Source organism: Podarcis gaigeae, assembly GCF_964106915.1.
Source record: "Podarcis gaigeae genome assembly, chromosome: 1".
Taxonomy (NCBI): domain Eukaryota; kingdom Metazoa; phylum Chordata; class Lepidosauria; order Squamata; family Lacertidae; genus Podarcis; species Podarcis gaigeae.
This window is the reverse complement of record NC_139678.1, coordinates 41,169,772-41,192,496: the sequence shown is the minus strand read 5'-3', so window position 1 is coordinate 41,192,496 and position 22,725 is coordinate 41,169,772. Positions and strand designations below refer to the sequence as shown.

At 39.3% G+C, this 22,725-nt stretch overlaps 1 protein-coding gene across 1 annotated transcript in view; it reads right to left on the bottom strand.

Moving 5' to 3' along the window:
* Positions 1–22,725, bottom strand: part of RYR3 (ryanodine receptor 3) — a 265,043-nt gene that overhangs the window by 57,660 nt on the left and 184,658 nt on the right. The window contains exons 61-71 of the mRNA XM_083743873.1: positions 20,464–20,568; positions 19,861–19,910; positions 18,629–18,689; positions 17,470–17,708; positions 15,833–15,914; positions 12,944–13,074; positions 10,098–10,415; positions 7,800–8,040; positions 5,626–5,713; positions 5,403–5,495; positions 1,265–1,285 (exon numbers count right to left, since the gene is read on the bottom strand). Coding sequence (XP_083599999.1) covers positions 1,265–1,285; positions 5,403–5,495; positions 5,626–5,713; positions 7,800–8,040; positions 10,098–10,415; positions 12,944–13,074; positions 15,833–15,914; positions 17,470–17,708; positions 18,629–18,689; positions 19,861–19,910; positions 20,464–20,568 — 1,429 coding nt within the window. The remainder of the gene's footprint in view (positions 1–1,264; positions 1,286–5,402; positions 5,496–5,625; positions 5,714–7,799; positions 8,041–10,097; positions 10,416–12,943; positions 13,075–15,832; positions 15,915–17,469; positions 17,709–18,628; positions 18,690–19,860; positions 19,911–20,463; positions 20,569–22,725) is intronic.

The following is a 22,725-nucleotide window of genomic DNA, read 5'->3' as shown; positions in this document are numbered from 1 at the left end:
GTATTCAGAGTTATTGCCGTTGACGTGTATTTGACACTGAATAAATTGTGCATCTATCTGCACATAATGATTTGATAATTTTAGCCTCATTTGGATGCCATTTTGTATTCAATGTGAGTATGCAAGTTTTTCATGGGGCTGCTAAATATTATTAGGATGCAACAACAAGAAAAGTTGGATTATATGACTGAATCAATTGTGCAAATTAAGCAAAATTGCATTATTTTTCTTATTTTGCATAATGTAACATAGAAACATGTAGGCACAGCTGGCTAGCTTCTTCTTCTAATGAGACACACAACTACAGCTAGTCCAGCAATAGCTCGGCTGGTCAGAGCATGGTGTGGCTAACGTCAAGGTTACTGTTTCGATCCTTGTAAGGGACAGTTTCATATTCCTGCATGGAAGAGTTGGACCAGAAGATCCTCAGGGATCCTTCCATCTCTAGAATTTGATGATTCTACATCTTGACCTACCAGTTATTAGGCCTCACTTGCCTATTACATGGATGGATAAGGACATTGCTTTTCTAAACAAAACCTGAGAGTTTTAAAAAATTAGTTCTGTGATGAATAACAAATTTTGTATTTCCCCCTGCATTTTAGAATTGTGATATGCATTCGCCCTGGGTTTGCACACTGGCTGTCAAAGAAACATTCCAAATCCGTCATTTCTATACAGGCGACTCTCAACTTACGTTCCGGAGATAGCATGTGAAGCCAAAATTGCATATTGTTAAAACATACTGGTTTCCAGGCTGGGTGGGATTGCGAAAGTATTGTTTCCCAAATGCCCGTCCGCTTTCCACCCCTTTTATTTTTACTTTTATTTACCAAGCATGTAAAGCTGAATGCACAAAAGTTGTGAGTTACCTGTATAGAGTTCTGCCTTGACTGTGGAACTAGAATATATTTCTGTTTTGCTCTTGAAGTGTAAGTGTTCACCCTGAGTTCTCTTAATTAAGGCTGGGGTATGTGAATCACCCTATGAACGAACAGTATCTTAAGTTTAAGAACTGGGCTACATGAAATAAATGAATATGTAAATACTGCATCATGTTTAGATAAATAGAGATGTGATATAAACTGCAGTAAGAAATAATTATATCTGCATGCCTCCTTCATGAAAACACCTACACAAAGTTAAAAAATAACAGATTAATGGAGTGGCATATCTGTTTCAGTAACCTATTGACAAGAATCTGTTATTTCACAGTACAGCCCAAGTAACCCCTCTTTCTCAGACTAAATGTTCACTAACTTACCATTCCCCTCCGAGCAATCTGCTGCCATATTATCAGAAAAAAAGTTAAAAAAAACTTGCTCAGCTTTAAATAAATTCAGTTTGACAAAGGTTAACAAAATAGTTGCATTTTTTTAAAAAAGTAGCATTCAGCTGTAAATCTGTAATATTTATGTTACGTATCTTCTGCATACAATAGTAAAGTTGGTATAACATATTTCAACAGATACATATATTATGCATTCCATACCATATGTACAATTTTAATATTCATAATGCACTCTAATTTACCAGCCAACCATCTTTAGCCAGTGAGCACAACACGGAGTTTGAGTAACATAGGAAAAGTGAATCATACATTTTTGGCCATTCTTTTGGGATATCATCAAGAATAATAAAGGATGGAAAGTTGGTTATTTTATGGCATTCTGGAGGATGCCTTACCTTTGAGACTTCTTTGTTAAGTTGATGTTTAGGCACCACTTAAAAATGGACATTTCCCATGGCTCAGACAATAGGAAACAGCCAGTATTAACCCCCTTCTTCAAAAACCTGGGGTAGAGGCAGGGGCGTAGGAAGTGGGGCGGGGGGCGGACCGCCCCGGGTGCCCTCACTGAAGGGGCTGACATTCGGCGCACTGCCCACCTGCGACTCCCAAGCCTTCCCCCCTTCCCCCTTCGTTTTGACTGCTTGGGGGAGGCTTGGGAGTGGCGGGTGGGTGGTGTGCCGAATGTCCGCCAGGGGCAGCTCACTCTGCCCCTGTGAGAGGCTTGCTCCGCCCCCGGCTGCAGGGCACACGTGCCACTCCGAGAACCTGAGTGGCTATCCCGTGCCGGAGAGGGCACCCTCCATGCCAAGCCCTCCTCCGGAGCGTGCCCGCTCTTGGTAGCGCGGGCATATGCTCCGCTGCTGGGTAGAGACTACTCCTTCTTACAAACGTATTCTTCCAAAGCAGGATAATGATGAAGTCTGGTCAATCCTACAGCTTTGTACTGCTTGGTATCGATGCTGCTCTTTCTCTTCTTCTCCTCTGCCACCCTTAAGATTCTAAAGTCTGAGCATGTGCAGTCATGGGAGCTCATTAGGCTTCTCAGTCTCAGGTGCTGATTCCAACACTTTCTCTATTCCAAAAGCCCTTTTAAGCAGTGGCAGAGCTTCATGCTCCAGCACCAGGGGGTGGAGAGCAGGCAGGGGTGGGGCTGGTGCACATCCCAGGGGTGTGGCGCGCTGCCCACAGGGGCGTCCTGGGGGGCATGGCATGCCATCTGTAGAAGCGTAGTACCCAGCGCGGGCGGGGGAGCAGCCACAATGGCACCCCACCGGGATCACGCTGCCGGGGGCGGTGCGCTCCCCCCGCACTCCCCTTCCTCCGCCAGTGCTTTTAAGGGCTCCATTATTGTTCCTGCTCCCCCCTAGATTTTTGCCAACTGAAGCAGAGATTCAAGAAGTCATTTTTCTCTTGCCTGCTGCCTTTTCTCTTTTCCTTGCCTGACCCAGGAGTTTCTACCTCTTTGGCATTGCCCAGCAAGGCTGAGAACAGTGTCTCCTGCTTCTGTCCTGCCTACCATTTTCTTATCTTTCTCTCTCTCTCTCTCTGTAACTGTGTTTTTAAGAATAATTTTGGCTTCCTACCTTTGTGTGCTATGACTGTTTTAGAAGCCACCTTCTGGTCCTCCTTGCCCAGTGATACATGACTGAGGCCTAGTCTGCAACGTCAGCCCAGAGAGGAAGAAGTCTACTATGCCTTCCTAAGCAGTGCTTAACCCAGGCATAGGCAAACTCGGCCCTCCAGATGTTTTGGGACTACAATTCCCATCATCCCCGACCACTGGTCCTGTTAGCTAGGGATCATGGGAGTTGTAGTCCCAAAACATCTGGAGGCCTATGCCTGTGCCTGGCTTAACCCATCCAGCCTTTCCAATTCCTCTTATGCCTTTGGGTTTGCTCTTTCATGTGTGCATGCTAGTTTAGTCATGGATAGACTCCATCAGCTCATCTTCTCAACTAAAGTGCATATTGTAGTCAAGCTATTCCCACTGCCATAACAAGTATTGTTGCTAAGCTATTCCCTACTGAAGTATTTATAATGTGTAGATTTTGATTCTCTTTGTGTGTGCAAGAAACAACATCTCAATTTTTAAGACTCGTATGAGTTTAAGTTACATCTGCCGAGATGTGCTATTGCCAGTATCTTAAAGATCTTAATTCACAGGACTCCTAGAACATGTATATGTGAAACACATTGCCTGCCAAGGCAATTTGCTAGCATAGGAGAAAGCCGTCTTTCAAAGCTCCCAAGCTATTCTTGTCTGCATAAGTCAATTCTGTATGTGCCCCCAAAACAAAGTGGATGATTACTTTCAATGGGAAAAAGACAGGGGACAAACAACAACCAGACTGACAGAACTTCTTAAAGGGAGGAAGATTTAGTTCCAGTAATAATTGTCCCTAATCTTGACTTTAAGGATTCTTTTTGAAAATCTGCCCCTGATTGGTTGTGAAATTGACATAGAAATGATGCCTACGCTCAACAAGAAAAAAAAAAGGATTGTTTTATCTTGCATTTTAATTGATAATGGTCTCAAATCCCAAATTTTTAAGCAGTTATCAACTGCTAAAGTCCTAGCCAGGGACAGTTTTTCCATTTAAACTTGAATACTAAGGGACAGACATACTGAAAGTAACAAACATATCATGACTGCTTTTTTCCATTGCACAAAGATACTTCAATACTGTTACAGTGAAGTAATTACACAGTTAAAGAAAATCTGGTCATTCATATATATATGGTTGTTGACAAGAAAGGTTTAACAACAGGAAACTGGTTTAATATCAGAAAGCCAAATTTAAAAGTATTATTATTTATAATAAATTTCATTTAACGACCAACCACAGGTACTTAATTACACTTGGTTTTCTGTGGTGCAATATCTGGTTAAAATACTTAAAAAATAATTTTCAACAAGACAGCATTGGGTGCTTGAAAAAGTACCAGATACATGTCAGGTTATAATGTATAAAATCATTTAGCATGTATGTTTCAGAGACTAAGAAGACTAGAACAGCTGAAAATGTCCTTCAGGTGTGGAATAAGAATGGGTCACTTGTGGATAAGGCAGTAATTATTTGTGCTCATACACTACAATAGATTTGCACAATTATACATTCCCCCCCCCATGTGATAAATCTACATAAGGACAGCTCCTCCTAAAGACACATCAGCTCCAGTGTTATGGTCCACATTCCATCATTGGGAGACAAATGGATAGTTGGGTCTCACCTGAATGTTGAATTTTCGTGCCCCTCACTGAGTCAATGCATTTTTAAAAAAATGAATCCACACACATTAATTCAGCAGAGGGACACTGGAAAGGAGGAATGCGCCACAAATCTCATTGTGTTCAGCTGTACATATGCATTAAAGTGACTTAATTTATAACACTATTTCTAACACCGACAAATGCTAAAAACATTTGTTTTGCATTTTCAGATAATTAATTTGATACCATGCCTTTTTGTTTAGACCTTCCCTGCTCCTCTACTGAAATGCAATACAATCCTCTTCTCTTCCAAAAAAAACTTCCCATGATCATCTCAGAAAGAGTGGACTTTCTCAGATGTAACCTAAGACATTTTAGCATCCCCAGTTCTTCCCATACAGATATTCTTATACAGGTTTTTCTAGTGACATTTTGGGCTATGTGTAGATCGAGCAGATATATCTTAACAATTTTGATATCCCCACAATGTATTATGTTTTAGGTAATATTATTTTACTACAGTGAAAAGCAAACTGTCTGCTGTATCAACAGGGGATGAAAACTCACTATCAGTACAATAGAAATATATGGCAGGGGAGGGAGAATCAAAATCCCAAGACCAGCTGGGTGGAAAGGGAAGGAGCTAAAGTAAAAAGAAGTACTTCAGATCCATTTCTGGTAAACCTTCACCCCATCGTGTGGGTGCATCAAGGGGAAAAGGCTTTTAGTCAGAAAATGTACATGACAATATATGGTAAATACAACATCTTCATATTAAGAAGCAACTACTTCTAAACATATCGGCAAAGAAATGCAGTTTGCGACAGTCTGTGTCACTGTTACAAAGTACAGATAATTTAGCAGATACACTTGGACCAATCTAAATACTTTCTGACTTACTTTTGACATCTTACTCTTGCTGTCTCCTGTCAAAAATGCCAAGTTGTTGATTTCATTCTGAATAACAAAATTTTGTTCTTCTCGCTTGAAATTCTGAAATAAATATAATACCAAAATGCAGTTTACATAAATGCTGAGAAACAGGTCGGTGACATTTATAAATATGCATAACATTTCTAAATATGTGTATTATAAGAATAAAAAAAATGAATCTTTGTCATACATGTGATTTACACCAGAGAATGAAGACTTCAGCTACCATTCGGAAAAGTTCATCAGAATCTGCATCTGGTTTCTTAAGCCAGTTTGATCTAAATAAAAAAACCATAATACATTTATTAGACTGCAGTATTATTTCAACACGTTCTATACTGAACATTACCAGTCCTACAACTCCCCTTTCAATTGCTTCTTCTCATTGGACAGTAGCCAAGTAAACAGCACCACTAGCCTAAGTTCTCTGCAGCTGAACTTCCTCTCCCCAGATGCCCACCACAAATATATTCTGGGTGTTCACCCAACCCTCCAGAGCAGGTTGAGAGAGCAAGTGATGGACACATTGGGAGGGTGAGAGAAAGTTTCATTGTGCAGCCAAAGTGCTTGAGTGAGCAGAACTGTTTAACTGGCTATTGCCCACTCAGTTCTATGGCACATACCTCCAAGCATGTGTGTAGAGCAGGTGTGGGGAACTGTTGGAACTCCTGGCGTTGCTGAATTACAACTCCCATCAACCCTAGCAAGCATGACCAATGGCCAGGGATGATGAGAGCTGTAATTCAGCATCATCTGGAGGTTCCACAGCCTGTGGAGTATTGCAGCCTTTGCAAACCTATACACATTAACCCCAAAGTAAGTTCAATTCAACCAATAGGATTTATTTATGACATGTATCACAATTCAAAGTATAGGCAATCCTTTTCATGTGGGGGTTATGTTCTGGACACCAGCATGTGTCGGTGGAACATGTGTAAGCCCAGTCTGCCCCTGTTCTGGCCCTTTTTTGTGACATCTTAATGACATTTTGGGGCTACTTCCAGGTTCAGCACTGTCTGCACATGCACGATCACGTCATTTGGACACACCTAAATCAGTCATTGCCTGTATTCAAATTTCATAAAACCACCACCCTATCTGATACAAGTAGATTTACTTTGTAGCAAGAGCATCTGTAGATTTCTTTATAACAGAACTGATAGCAACTCCTGTGGCCACCTTAATGATTTGCACATTCATTTTGGTATAATCTTCCAGGGCATACAGCCCACTTTATAAGATGCATAAAGTGGTCTAGAATGTTTCTTCCCCTAGAATTATACACTGTCTCTAAAACAGATATGGCTTAAGAAAAAGTTTGTGCTGTATTTAAATATGTACGTGTGCTTGTTGGTGATGAATTGTCTAAACTGCCATGCAGCATTTGGATTCAAGCTTTCAAGTCAGAAAACGATTTTATACTTTAATGGGCATTGCTGATTCTTCCATTTAAACACCTTTAGACATTCATAAGAATTTTACAACACTAAAATATTCTGAACTGTAAAAATGTTACAAGCAAGCTGTATCAGGAAGCAGAGAGCAGACACGACTTAATTAAACTGTTTTTGTGGCTGTGTCATTTTTATACTCTCATTTATCTTTAACATTTTTAATTCTTCTTTTTATTCTGGTACTTCACAGAATTAAAGTTAATGTTTAGGCAATCATTCACATGTTCTTTTCTCTGCCTAACCTAAATTTAGTGAAGCTTGAGGTCAGAAACATTCACTTTGTTCTATTCCTTATTGATTTTTTCAAGAAAGCAGTCTATTCTTCCTTGTGTCAGGTGTCAAAGCTATCAAACTTTCCACTTGCATTCCACTTGCTGGCATTAGTTAACACTGTTTGCTGATCCATGAAACGACCTTGAATTGTATGGCCTAGATAGGAACTATCTGCCTTTCAACTGGGTCTAGGGGGACCTTTTTATTTTGTAAAAGACAAAAGATTTATACAATCTGAAGAGAAACCAGATTACCTTTGGGGCACAAGTTATGAGTAAACAAAACCATATACTGGTATATTAAAGACACTACAGTCTCCTCTTTGCCTAAATTTTCTGAAGGAAACACCAACCCTGATTAAGTGCCAAGACCCCTAGAATCTCACACCACACAGCAAAGCTTGGTTGGGGTGGTCCATAACAAAATTTAGGGCAGGAGCAGGAGAGCAGTTTTGGTTTTACTATCTATTTGAATGGACTGTTGCTGTTTTAAACTAAACTAACCGTTTAGGTAGTTTTCCATTTTTAGTTTTATATTGTTTTATTGTTAGCAAAATTAGGAACATAAATTTTATGTTGAGGTGCAGGATATAAATACAAAAATCCATTTAATCCCCTTTAGTTACAGATTCTCCTACCTGTTGTTGTCCACATAGCGGATCAACATAGGATAAAAAGCATAAAGGTCGCGGCAAAGAACTGCAAATTCATCTAGAATGAGGAGTTCTGCTTCTTGGGTATCCGTTTTACTGTCTGCTTTCAGTTGTTCCTCCTCCATCACTATCTTTATGGCTTTCTTCTTTAGTTTCTCCAGTGTTGGGATAAAATGACTTTTCAACAAATCCGGCCTGGCCTTGCTAATGATTGGCTGAGCATACACTATATACAAAACACATTTCTATAAATATACATTTAAACATATTTTGTTACTCTGTAAAAAGTAACAAATGCATTCATTCTAGTTTAGCTTCATAATAGCACTGTGACTGCAGACGTCAGTACAATGCAACAACAAACCATTTTTTCCTGTAATTTGCACGGGCTGACTTAAATCTTGGGCTCGTGTACTCCCCACTCCTCTGGGGAGGAAATGTAACTTGTCTCTGTATAGGAATGACCTGAAATTTTGGATGCACCCAGAACTCACCAATTGGTGGTTTGTACTGATAATGGTTTGATATCCTGGCATGTTAACAAACTGGTTTGAACAAACCACAGTATGGTGAGTTTGGATGTAACAGCAAATCATTGTTTGTTTCAAATGAAACACAGGAGAGTTAAATCTCTTACCCTTGCATGTGATAGTGAGGGATTGTACAAGACCAAGGCTCATGCTACTTGTGAACATAACAATAAACCATGGTTCACTGTTATATATGAACTGAGTCTAAAGTCATATCTGCCTGATTATGTATTACCTGAAAGTATACAGGCAGAAATACTCTATATTAGGTTATGCTTGATATCAAGAATTTAATGAATGTTCACATACACATATGAATGCTGACAATTCCAGCCGAGTTTGGGGAATGCCCAAAAATATTTTCCCTACTTATCAGCAAGTGTCAATTCTAACCATTATATTTTGATGAAATTTACCTTTGTATCTCTTGAGTTTTTAGAAATCCAGACAATCTGTCTGGGATAATCAATAGTCACATCTGCAGGTTGACATTCACCAAATTTCAGGTATCACAACATATTGTAATATTGTATTTGATGGTTTAAGACAGGCATAGGCAAATTGAGCCCTCCAGATGTTTTGGGACTACAACTCCCATCATCCCTGAGCACTGGTCCTGTTAGCTAGGGCTGATGGGAGTTGTAGCCCCAAACATCTGGAGGGCCAAGTTTGCCTACGCCTGGTTTAAGATATGCTGTAGACTGCTTAGAGATTTGTTTTGGCTATGTAAAACAGCATAGAATTTGCTTAAATAAATAAGCATAAACATTATACATGTTTAATAAATGTATAGTAATCCTGCCTCACGACAGGGAATTTATGTATCTGATCTTGGGTTCTTTCATTAAAAATGTTGTATATGTGAAACAGTGTACTCAAACTATCAAGTGGCTTAATCAAGCCACATGTAAGTAACCAATTGGACTGTTGGATATTTAAATGCAGTCAAACCAACAATTCATGATTTGCTAGATAGTCACATGATAGGGGCTGAGGCTCACAGAGTCTTCTTGTAAAATCTGCTAGAGAGAACTCAGCAAGAACACTCCCATTGTGCCCTGACAGGAAGAGGGAGTAGCTATATATCCTCCCTGCCTGGGCACACTCTTTTTCTGCTCTTCTCCACCATGCCAGCAATATACAACATCTGCATTTCTGAGCGCTGGGCTCTGACTGCATCTTCATTCTTCTTAAGATGGTTCAATGAGTTTTCTTTTGGAGAACCCACAAAATGTAAAATAAAAAAATGGTAACACTACAACTAAACTAGGCCTTTGTCTCAATAAAAGATGAAAATATTTTCCTGACTGCTGTGGACCACATCTGATGCAATCAAATGAAAACCATGAGAACTCTTCATATATGTATCTATCCATTTTGTAGCTTTAAAAACAGGACAGGTCTGTGCCATAAGAGTTTTCAGGGAGACTTACATGTGCTTAATTAATGGATAGTACTTTCTCCTAGCTCTACAGATATTAAAAATTATTTCCAAACACATAATGATACCAGGTACTTGTTCAGGAATGCAGGACTCCCAATTTTTGAACCAAGCATATATTATTTAGATTTTACTGAGATTTTACCATTTAACTAATTTAATAAAAAACATTGATTCGAAAATGTAAATCTGCCTGTGAGAGAAAGCTTTCGTAAAAGAAGTACAACTATTGGAGAATTAATGTTTTGTTGGTATTGACAAATAAAGCAGCTCTAGTAATCAGTTGTTTAAATGAAATTTGTCACAAGGTACCTGCTATTCGCTTCATCCAAGTTGCCTCATCTATCCCCAGGTTATTGTTGATGATCTTCAAAATGTTCCCCAGTATTATGCTGAGATGTTCAGAAGTTACCATTGTGCAGCAGGGGCCAGTACTTTCAGCATTTTCAGGCCCCCTCTCCCACCAGTATGATAGATAGTTGCATAACATGGGCAAGATCACCTCAATCACATGTGGCATTTCAGTATATCTGGCTCCAGATTCTGCCAAGCTGTTTATTTCTTTCATTAAGCCATCCAAATGAGGGATTTCTGGACACATTTCTTCTACGGTTTCAGGCATGCCTAAAACTTCATATTATGACACAATAATTTTGGGGTGGTTAACATACTTAATGCTTAAAATAGCTAAAACACAATTTAAATCATTTTACTTCCACCGTAACTCTGACACATTCTGCATGGATACAAACATGATTCATTAGTTCCCTCTACTGTTCAACAGTAATGGTTTTTATTTTTTGTTTGGTTCCATGCTTTACATGGAGCTTTTTATTAAGTTATTAACACTTTGGGCCTAGCTCTTACAATCAGATAATGTGGTAAACCTGTGTTTACAATGTGTAGCACTTCTGATTAATGTGGAGTCACATGACTGAATGTTATGCCATTTAAAAAATCTACACAAAGCAGATGTTGCAGCATAAATGATTGTGCTGCCAGAATACTATATGCCAGAAAAACAATAGCATGTTAGCAACTAAAGTACAGTTGAACAAAAGATGAGCATGTTCCTTTAAAGATGGCTTTACATTTACTGCATTCTGTGGAAGTGGATTAAATAGGCATGAAGCAATTGAAAAAGGTTTTAATGTTATTATTATTTCATTTATGAATCACCAATTGTACCTTGAAGCAATATAATAAAAACATATGAAACAACTGTGAATTTAAAACAATTAAAAACAAACAATTACATATACAAAACAGTTTAAAGCAGTAACAGCACACACTCTAAAATCAACTCCATTCCAATAATGGAACCAACTGAACCTTTATTTCTATAAATGCAATGCATTTATCAGATACAGCAGATAAATGATAAAATATCAGATTGTCTTCTGCTACCCACTTAGGTTTTAACATTTATGGTCATCGTACTTAGGATGGTGTGTGTGGCATCGCTCTTTGACAATGTAATAAGCAACCAGCCTTTTTCCCAACTTTGAAGCTGCAGGAGGTGGGTGAGGCATATTGTGCCAACTATGGAATGATCACCCTGCCTTCCTAGCTCAAAGATTGTGAGGAAGATTGAGGATCACTTGACTGCTATGTTGTCCTGGTGCCCAGAATGCCTGTCCACATCAGGATAAATCAGCAAGGCTTCCTTGAGTGTTGTTCTTCACCACTATCATGAACACTACCACCCACCAGCAGCTGAGGCCAAGATACCCCTCATCTCTCTTTCCAGAGGAAATAAAGTTTGGGGACAGGGGGCTTCATCAACTGCTGTTGAGAAGCAAAGCTCTAAGCCTCTCTGCTCTGATCAGCTAAAGCCAGCATGCCCCTGCCTCTTTCCCATAGGAGGGCTTCTTCAGCCACTGCTTTGATTCAGGGAGTGGAGGAAAGGGAAGCAATTGGTCAACAATAATTTTTGGCTTGGATAACAATCATGGATAGTCACCCCCCCCCCCCCCCCCATTCCAAATCAGGAACCAACACTAGCCATGGAGAAAGAGGGGCCTCAGAAAGTTTTCATTCACATTCATTATACTTTAGGTGTCATACAGATTGTATTCCTGCTGCGATTACAGCACCCCCTGCTCTGAAATATGTTTACTCTGAAATGTTTTAGATTACAGAGGCATCACAAGATAACAAATGGCAGAGTCCAAATCTTGATTTTATCAGAATGATATTTCAGACCTTTCAAGATTTCATAGAGCGTGAATTTTTGCCATTCTATTAGCAAATTTCCTTGCATTCCAAATTCTTAACAATTTGATTCCCTTCAAAGCGCTTGTTCTTCCAAAGTTTTTGTTTTGGTGAATAATGGTGATCCAGGGCCACCTTAAATATTCAAAACCACTTTCATGAAATGTGCCCTTAGGTTTTCTATGGCTGGATTTTCATGGAGAGTGTAAAGTGTGACAGAGACAACCAAACCTAATTTCCTGACCATTTGTATAATCGTGGACCCCCCCCCCCCCAGCCTCTGCAATCTTCAGAATTATGTCTGGGTGTTTGTGACTGTATTGGTGTAAACAATCTAAATAAAATCGTTTGAATGCATGAAGAGTCAAGTATGAATATAGTATGTACAGATTAGTGTACATACATACATTAGTGTGGCTACCTAATTTCACAAATGCACTTAAATGGGCACAGAGATAAAATAGCATGGCGAACTGGCTAAATGCTTAGCATTTACCGTATTTTTTACTCTATAAGACTCACTTTTTCCCTCCTAAAAAGTAAGAGGAAATGTGTGTGCATCTTATGGAGCGAATGCAGGCTGCACAGCTATCCCAGAAGCCAGAACAGCAAGAGGGATCGCTGCTTTCGCTGCACAGCAATCCCTATTGTTGTTCTGGATTCTGAGATTCAGAATATTTTTTTTCTTGTTTTCCTCTTCCAAAAACTAGGTGCGTCTCATGGTCTGGTGCGTCTTATAGAGCGAAAAATATGGTAACTAAGCTATAAACATATCCATTCCAAGACATTTCCACAATAATTTCAGTCAAACACTACTATCAATGGAGGTAAGTGGAAATATATGATGATAGTTCCAAATATAGTGCAATAAAGGTCTAAAAACAGACAATAAGGATGCAGTTTATTTCTCAGTCCAACTTTTTGTAGCAGAGTACTGTACTTACTAGCTCTCTCTCTTGCAGTTTTTGTGTTGAAGACAGACAGCGGATTGTAAAGATTGAGAGAAGGTTCAAGAAAGGCTACTGGAATGGCAGCTGCAAGAGACGCTAAGCACTCACCAAGAGCTGGACGTTGTCTGTAAACCAAAGAACACTATCAGTTCTTTCACAATACATCTGAAGTAAAAAAACCAACCCCACAATATATCTGAAGTAACTATTTTCAAATCCAATTCACACATTACATTTATTTTATCAGTAGCAAGTTTCGGTTTGCAATGTTTTCTTAACAGTCCTTCCCTATCAAAAATGTTTCCAAATTAGATAGTCTAATTGGGTAGCAAGTATATTTAAATCTGGAAGGCAGTGTCATGTTTAACCACATCTTGTGGATAATCAAAAGTAACAGTCAAAGAAATTGTTTTCCTTGAGCAATAAATGAAGCCACACTCTCAGGGACCAAATTTCAAGTCATAATCTTAGTTGGCACAGGCAGGTTTCTGTACCTTACAGTATTCAATACTAGTAATAACCTTTTGGAATGAATAGATTGATTTATTTTGATCAAATTAATAAACCAATTGTATATTATTTGATTTGAAATCTGGTGGCAAGGGGAGGAAACTGGATTCATTATTATGGATTGATATTTTGTTTGTACTGATTTCCACAGAAATAGAAAAGGGTGTGAGATCAAGGGTGCAGGGCTGGCTTCAAGTTAATGGACGCAGTATCAATAGGTCCCATTGGCCCTTCCTTTCCTCCACAAAACTCTTTTATCCCCACCAATTATCACTAACTGGCTACTGCAAAAGGTGTGCACATTGAACATAGATTTAATCTATCATGAATAGTCACTACCTTTTTGAAACTCATTGCCACTGGACTTCCACATTATAATTTTATCCAAGATTTCATGTATCTGAAAAGTGGACTTGAGTCCATGATAACTTCTGTCATAACAAAATCGTTGGTCTTTAGTATGCCACAACAACACACTTTGTTGTTTTAAAATAGTGATTAAATAATTATTGGCCCAGAAATTCAGTACCAGAGCTGGATAGAGCTTAGTCTTTCCCCACACAAAAATCCCCTTCTAGTTAGTCAAAGCTTTCTACATTTCAGCAGTATAATTTTGATGATCACAATCTTACACTGTTGAGGGTCAGAAAATCTCAAATTGAGTAGTCCCTTGAAAATATTTTAATGGCTTGAGGAGAATGTCAGCCAATTTAAGCAGAATGTGAAATCAACTCCGAATTAGGAAAAAAACCCTTACGGAAATATTTCCTTAACATCAGCAGTTAATGCAGGAGGTTATTTTTTTTAAAAAGTTTTAACTGCATTTATAAGTTGCTTTACAAAAAGTAAATTGTTCAGAACATCTAGGAAGGAACCTCATTAAGCAGTTAGATGCAGGGGAGAGAGATGATAATAATAATAATAGATGGCCTTGCAAATGATTATCTCATAATATGATCTCTTTCATTGGGTGTGGGGCTTGTCAAACTGAGGAGGGGAAAGAGAAAACCTAAGCAGTTTAAAAAACCCCAAAACCTTTCTATCTCAATCGCGGGGATTCAAACCACCGACCTTCTGATAGGCAAGTCCTAGGCTCTGTGGTTTAACCCACAGCGCCACCTGCGTACCTTACCCAATGATTAAAGTGGGAATCAAAGGCTGTCACAAGGGGGAAATAACCCTGCTCTGAATCACACTGGGTGGGTGCAGAATCCAGGAGACCCTACATGGCAGCCCCTGCCATTTTCTCCTGGGGGAAGGAAACCAGCTGTGCCTCCTACTTGTCAAGAGGCCATTATAAAGCCAGCACTACGTGTGCTTCCAAGGAGGAGGCGGATCTGGCCTCCAAAGAACGTACTGCAGCCATTGCTGCCGCTGCGGCGGAAGCAGCAGTGGACAATGCATTCTGTGGAGGTCAGATCTGCTGCCTCCTGAGGTGGCCGCTTCACCTTGTCTCATGGGTGGGGCAGCCCTGACTTACAGGCAGGCAATACTGGTACGTTTAAGGCTTTAGAGCATTTCCAAGCACATTTAACAGGCAGCCACGTGGGAGCTGAAGGCATGGCAGCACTTGTTTACACACCATGTTTGGTCCCAGCTCTTGGTAGGCGCTGCCGTGTGATTGGCAAGTGGCCTGTTCCCCACGTGGCCCACTCTTGGAGCCAGGCAAGCAAGGGTGGTCTACCATTGCATTCTCTTCCCTGACAGTCACCAATGTACTCAATATGTAGGAGGGAGTCCTGTGACCACCACAATTGTGTGAATTTCCACTTGCAAGCTAATACAGGCAAGCTGTTCTGCCTGTCTCATTTCAGCCACCATTTATTTTGTCTGGATTTGTATGCCCCCCGCTTCAGTTTTTCACAACTGATATTTAAAAAAATTGCAGACACACTGGTGCTCTGAAAAACTCCAGAGCAACATTTCACTGAAACATTTCTGGCTTCCAGTGAGCCAGGCGTGGCTATCGAGCCAAAGGCTGCATTGACCGGTGGACAACCTGGGATGGGGAGGAGCATGTAAAAGTGGGTGTGGCTGAAGTGTAAAAGGGGGCATGGTGAGAACTGCAGGCCTCAAGGTTGCCTTCTAGAAGCCTTTCCCAATACATTCTGAATACAAGAAGGGAGGTGGACACACCAACTACCTTTGGAGCAACCAAATTTCCTGCCTTCGAGCAGTAGGACAAACACAGTCCCACTAGGAAGTGTCCTAATGCCCAGTGGAGAATACAAGGTATAGTTTAGCTTGCTTGTAAGGAACTGCTTCAGCTACCAAAGATTACTGGTGTGCTTTATAGAGGCACAATCACTCTTAACTCAGCAATATGCTTAGAGCAACTTTTCATAGTGTATTCAGCTTTTTTCTGTTAAGTACCTTTCAACATAAATGTTCTTTCCAGTTCCAAGAGAGTACAGGCTACAAAGAATTCTGTAGCATGATACTTGGACATCACCTACTGGGGGAAAGAAAAGAAAAGAAAACACTTATGTTCAGCTACGTCATATTTTAAAACTGAATGTTTTGACCTCTTTATACAGTTTACCCAAACAACAGCCAATTGTTGTATATAGTACTCTCCTAATGCTTTATTCAATTTTATATAATTTTCTAAATAAAATTGTGGTGGTGGACTCTCCTTCCTTAGAGGTTTTTAAGCAAAGGTTGGATGGCCATCTGTCAGGGATGCTTTAGTTGAGATTTCTGAATTGCCAGCGCTTGTGGTCCCTTCCTACTCTACAATGATATGATTATACCAAGGCAGCCATTTTGGCTGGATACAAAGGTCATGTAATCAGAATTCTACTCACAGGAAGAGAGTTTCTATCCTCCCCTCACAGAAGGGGAAGGTGGTTTTCATTGATTTGCTCTTTTCCCTGCATCCCACTGAAAACTTGCCCCTTAAGATTAGGGGACTCACTGGAACAGAAGGTTGTAGATGGGAAAGATAACTGATAAAAATTCAATTCCATTTTAAAATTGGACTGCTGTCTTAATTAATCACAAGACCCATCTCTCTCTCTCTCTCTCTAATCCCACACAGTCCCTATGAACCTGATGTAAAAGACTTTTGGATCAGTGGGTGTCTTTTAATTAACTTCAAACAGTCATGGCCCCTGTGAACCACACAGAAGATAGGATATCAGTCTCCACCAATGCCTGGTGTATTTCAGTGCAGCATTGATGTAAGACCCTTTGCCTAGGAAAAGTACTTAATGAGGTTGACAACTATTCCCTCTGTTTTTAGCAACTGAATAACAGGCAAAGCTTCAACAGGCAAACTTCCCACCCTTCACTGCATCCTATTCTGGGACAAGCTGCATCACTTGAATGTCTGCTGCAGGAGACCTCTCAGACAAGATGTGACAATCCTCCATAAATAAAATGGAAGTACTGACCTTAGAATGAAAATCTAGCAACATTCAGGAGGCTACTGTTAATTTATCCCTGAATGAAAAAAAATCCCTGTACAGTGGTACCTCAGGTTACATACGCTTCAGGTTACAGACTCCACTAACCCAGAAATATTACTTCGGGTTAAGAACTTTGCTTCAGGATGAGAACAGAAATCGTGTTCTGGCAGTGCGGCGGCAGCAGGAAGCCTCATTAGCTAAAGTGGTGCTTCAGGTTAAGAACAGTTTCAGGTTAAGAACGGGTCTCCGGAATGAATTAAGTACTTAACCCAAGGTACCACTGTATTCATCACAAAGGGCTCAAAATTTATTAATACACGAGGCTGGAAGCATATTAGCTGCCATACAGCTTCCATTGAATCTATGTATTAAAAATGAAAATATAATGCAGCTAATTTCAGATTTTGCCATAGCTCATAGCATATTAGAATAAATAAGACAGTAAGTTAAATGCACACTTCTAAAAGAGCAAACATGGTTTCAGTTTCAGTTGAGTGCAAAGCCCTGACCCATTTTGGAATGAGCAGTGGAATCCTTATTCATTCCTAGTTACAACTGAAACAATATCTGAAAATCAAAGAGAAAACTGAGAAGACTTACATAGCAAATCGGTGCCAAAATGATGCTGAGCAACATGTTCAAAAATTGATGTTAGAACAGGCAACAATGCCACTGTTGTATAGTTGATATTCTGTGAGACCCCTTTAATCTGTGTACGGGAATGGGTGAATTTTCCAAGTTTAAGATTTTCTGATGTCTTCTCCAGATCTTCAGCTGCATTTTCAAAGAAGGCACGCAGTCCTGCTTTAACCAGCTCTGAACCTGATTTCATGACGGTTCTACAGGACAATTTATAGAGCGTCACTTAGAAATCAAATGCCTATAATTCTCCATAGCAAATCTAGACTTCCTCAATTAATGTCTGTTTCTTTGAGATATAGGTGTCTACATTGACCAGACATAGACCAGTAATCACATGGCTATTCAACAGTTCTGACTAAGCACGCTAAGAAACTATGTGGGAAATTATGGCGAGGAAGCTAATTTTAGTGCACTTGCACCAAGTCCTATAATGGTGAGATTATTTACCCTGGTGCTATGAAATGAGACTTACTTCTAGTAGGCTTCTGCACAGGGATACCAACATTACACATGTATCAGGAAAAGAGGCTTGCCTCTGCTTCTCAGTTATTGCTCAGTGTGCATTTGCAGATTCTTTCTCAGACTCAGATGCCACCTAGGGGCGCTGGTTGGGAAATAGCGGACACACTCCTGCTTAGATTGCAATTGCTAAAAAGGATAGATTAGTAAAGCTGAAGTGAACTACTTTTAAAAACTGCAATTTTATAACCATTTTTAATCATTTTCTACTTTTGCTTTTGAAATTTACCTCTACGGAAAATGAAAATAGCACCAAGCCTTAAGTTTTAATGATGAATTTTAAGTATTGCAAAATTCACCACTTTTACGCCTTGCTTTCAACTAAACCTCCTGACCATACAATCTACAGATGTCTACTCAGAAGTCTACTCAGAAGTAAGTCTCCTCAAATTCAGTGAGCATATTCGCCTATATGTATAGGATTACAGCCTAAATTGAACAGTATATGGTATATGTTACTACACAGCTTTCAAGAAAAATGTTCTGCTGGGAAGTAAATAATTTGGTTACAATAATTCATTGGGGGGATATTTTTGGAAAAAAATTCTTTGGGTGAAATAGTATTCACATATAAGATTGATAAAAGGAGTAAACTTACCTTGTGTCTAGTGTCTGAGCTAAGATGTGTAGGCAGCTAACCATTGTAGCAGCATCACTACCTATTCAAAATGAATGGGGAAATGTGTTGCTCTTTTAAATTCTCTTTTTAAAAAGGTAAAATAAAAATTAATACATTTATTGAACATACTTATGCTGGGGAAATCTAATATATTATTCTTTTAACAAAAGTTGGAATCTTTGTTAATTTTTCTTCTTACATCATCTAATTATCAGATTAATGGATAGCATGTAGACTGCCCTTTCTACTTGCCTTATAAATATATTTTCCCCCATTCATAATTTACTTGGATTTCTTTGATTAGAGAACTGCCAATCAGAAAATATCTAGAGTGTTCAGGGGAACCAAAAATCCAAAAGATTAGAAGATGTGCAGAATGTGCATCTGTGCCTTGCACCTTTAAGGCTCCAATCTGTGGTCTAATGCCTCAGTAGAAGGGAGCTGGATCTCACCCATGCTCCTTCTCAGCTCTGAGCTATGATTGTCTCAAAGAGAAGCTTCAGAGGTCTTTCTTCCTTGGCATTTCCCTTCTTCAGCCTCTTCTAAGTGGGTCTCCCATATTTCCCTCCACTCCCTCCCTTCACACTTGTGAGTAAGGACCTCACTCATGAGTAGGACATAGTCTTAGCTCCTGGCTGAAAAAAAACATTTATGGGGAAAAATGTATCTGAGTTGAAGCAAAAGGGTTTAGGTAATGGTGGGAGCTCCACCAAAGAAATGGTGGGAGCTCCACCAAAGCTCCACCAACCACGACCACCCATAGCATCACTCTGCAAATTATCAAGTTTCTGTGCAGTTTGTGCAAGGATAGTATATTGTACTTAGCAAGATGCTACGATTGCTCCTCCACAACATACTAAAATTTCTCTTCCAGTATCTAGTACTTTGCATGATATTATCACACTCTTCTGCATTTGCTTAAATATATTATTGATAACACCGTAGTCAGAAAACAAAGCAGATATATGTTGATACAGAAGCAGGAAATGGGACTCGTAAACAATTTTACAGAATTGTCCCAGGGTATGACAGCAGGAGAGATTGAAAGGACACTACAAAGGGACAGTTCAGGGATACTTTATCTTAAAAAAAAATAATTAAAAATCCTTTTCATGATTACTAGCTAAAAAGCAGTCAACAATTTCTCACCAACCCAGAAATATCCCAGACAACTTGTGATGATAACTTAATGAAAATCTTTCTTAACTTACCAAAAAGTGAAATCCTATGTCTAACAAGAGCAGCAAGTTTGCAGAAAAGGCTAAAGCCGAAAAGAATGCAAAACAGCAGGAAAAATACAGAGGGGTTAAAGATTTGTTTAGATAATAAATTAATACAGTAGTGAGGAGCAACTGTGAGAATGGTAGATGTGAAACAAAGATACAAAGTATGTTTTGAATTAAACAGAAGCTGAGTTTGATAATAACTGCATTTAGAAATTATTTTCTATACATCTAGGGGGAAAGTGAATACTATTCTTAAAAAAATTAAATTTTCTTTCACAAATAAGCTCTTTGACCACTAAATATGTTATGTAACCAAATCATTCTGTAATGGTCATTTCTTTTTGAAGGTACAAAATAAAAGAACTTAAGAATGTGAAAAAATACAGAATTCAAATTTTTTAAAAAATTGATCACAAACAACAGTTATGTTAAAGCATTGCTACATAAGGTTATGGCACCAGGGAAAAAAACAACTTATATTTTCTGCTTCATGAGTTCTACTCTTAGCAACCAAATAGTAAGCAAGACAAAATGAAGTTGAGAAGATAAAAGTCATCAGAAGATAATGGAAATAATTATTGGACTTACTTATGAGGGCTCTTTCTTGTCATGGAAAGGAGAACATCCTTTGATGGCTGACTCCTCCCATCCATTTCAAGAAGGCAGGACTTCCAGAGGCTTCTGGAATCTCTGCTGGGAGGAGGAAACCTCTCAGTTTTGGAGGCTTCCAACAGCTGAGGAACAAAAGATCATCTAACCAGGAATAAATGACTATTATTAAGTTCTAATACTGCAACTTTAGTTAACTCCACCAGGACAAGAGGTCATTTTAAGATTCTAGTGTGAAATAATGCAGGATGTCCTCATTTTCATGACCAGAAAGAACCCTCAGGATAAGCAATGTTTTCCTAGGTCATGCAAGGATATCCTTCAAATTAATGGTAAGCACGAGAACCCATCAAGAGGTGAGACCTAACTTCAATACATCTGTGATAGGATTCTTTACTCAAATTGTGCTTCAGTGAAGGCATCTATACAGAAGTAGGTGTACTGAGTGCCCATCCCTCAGCTACTCTTCAGATATGAGATAATGCTGGGTTAGTAATCAGAGCAGCTATGGTGCCTACCCTCAATGTGCCAAAATACCTCCTGGTGGCTTAAAAGGTAATTAGTATACTAATGTCATACAGTCTTTGAGGAAGAGAGGCACATATATCTTTATTTAGAGCATCACACTACTCCAGGGAACATGGAGTCCAAAGCCACATATTTAGAGTTGCTCTAGAAATATTTCTGTCCCAAGAAACTATGGAAGAAAATAAACAAGGAATCTGAAGTCCAATTACTTATTTAGTAAATATTGTTCTCCATAAATACATATTGAGTATCCAACATGTATCCAACGTAAGCCAGCCTCTCTCTCGTGGAATGAGTTAGGGGAAAAATAGGAGAGAACCAATTCCTGCATTCTGTGGGACAAATTACTTTAGGGAATCACAGAATCATAGAATTGTAGAGTTGGAAGGGACCCCAAGGGCCATCAAGTCCAACCCACTGCAAAGCAGGAATCTCAGCTAAAGCAAGATTTCATAAATCTTCTAAATAAAGACATCAGTGCCTGGGTTCCTGAAAGGCAAGAGCATACAGCTAAGACATCCTTCCTGCCATCAGATATCCTAACTGCCACCAGGAACTGGACTTTCAAGGTCAGGAGTTGGTCTGAGAGCATATGAATTGGCTTAAAATATGGTTTTGTCAGCAATAAGAAGAGCCTGATGGAAGAATTATATGAAGAGAATATATGCACTGGAAGTAGACTAATTAAACAGACCATTTTCAAATTATTGTGTGCTTATTGTGTGAGTGTCTCGGCAGGAGTAGCATCAGATCATAGCCCCTGTGAAAGTTCTGCATTAAAAGTCTCAGTAAATGAGGGACATTAGTCTTATTGAGGGCCACCTTCTTTCTTTGGCAACAGCTTAAACACACTTTGTAGCAGTTTTTAGGTTTGATTGGATATCTTTTATGAGAAGCCACAATTATATTAATTATTGTACGAGCATATCCTAGCCCATTTAAATTGTTAAATTTTCATGCAACGAGGCAAAGCTAGGCTGGGTCTAAATATTACATTGGACGTTATGGGAATAGGTCCATCAACAATAATAGAAGCTGTTGATCTGATTTTGCAATTTTCTTAAGCTTCCAGAACTTTGGTCTGCTCAACAGAAAAAGGCAACAACGACCACCTTGGTACACAGTTCTTTCTTATACAAATTTCCAAAAGACTGGACATCAGGCTGAAGGGTGAGTAGTTAACGGTTCCCACATGTAGAAGAAATATTAAAGTTTCCCACTGGTAAAATATGGCATCAAACAGAATTTTGTCTCTACTGCTGCTCAGTTCTGGCTAGTGGCTATATTTTACTATTAATACCTGATAGGTCAAAATTAGCAAGCTCAAAAAGGAACTCTATGATTGCAAAATGAGTTCTGACTCCTTATATTAACCTTCTGCTTCTCCTTATTTAGGAAGAGATAACATAGGCTTTTAAACTTCATTTTAGTTGGTGCATCATTCAGGAAATCACCAAAAAGCTTAGCACCCCAAAATAGGGTGGGCTTTAGATTAGAAGCTAGCAATCCGCACTCAATTGATTAACAGAGCAATCCAAACTCCTGGTCCACCCTACTGGGAAGGTGTCCCTCTGCCCAGTCCTGCCTGCCTTCTTCCTCCACTTGGGAGTTGACACAGCGGATGAGCATTCTTCCTAGGCAAAACAAGCAGCAGGCTATGGAAGCTAGTATGCTGCTCCAACAAACCCTGGATTAGACTGAAAAAGGGAGTTT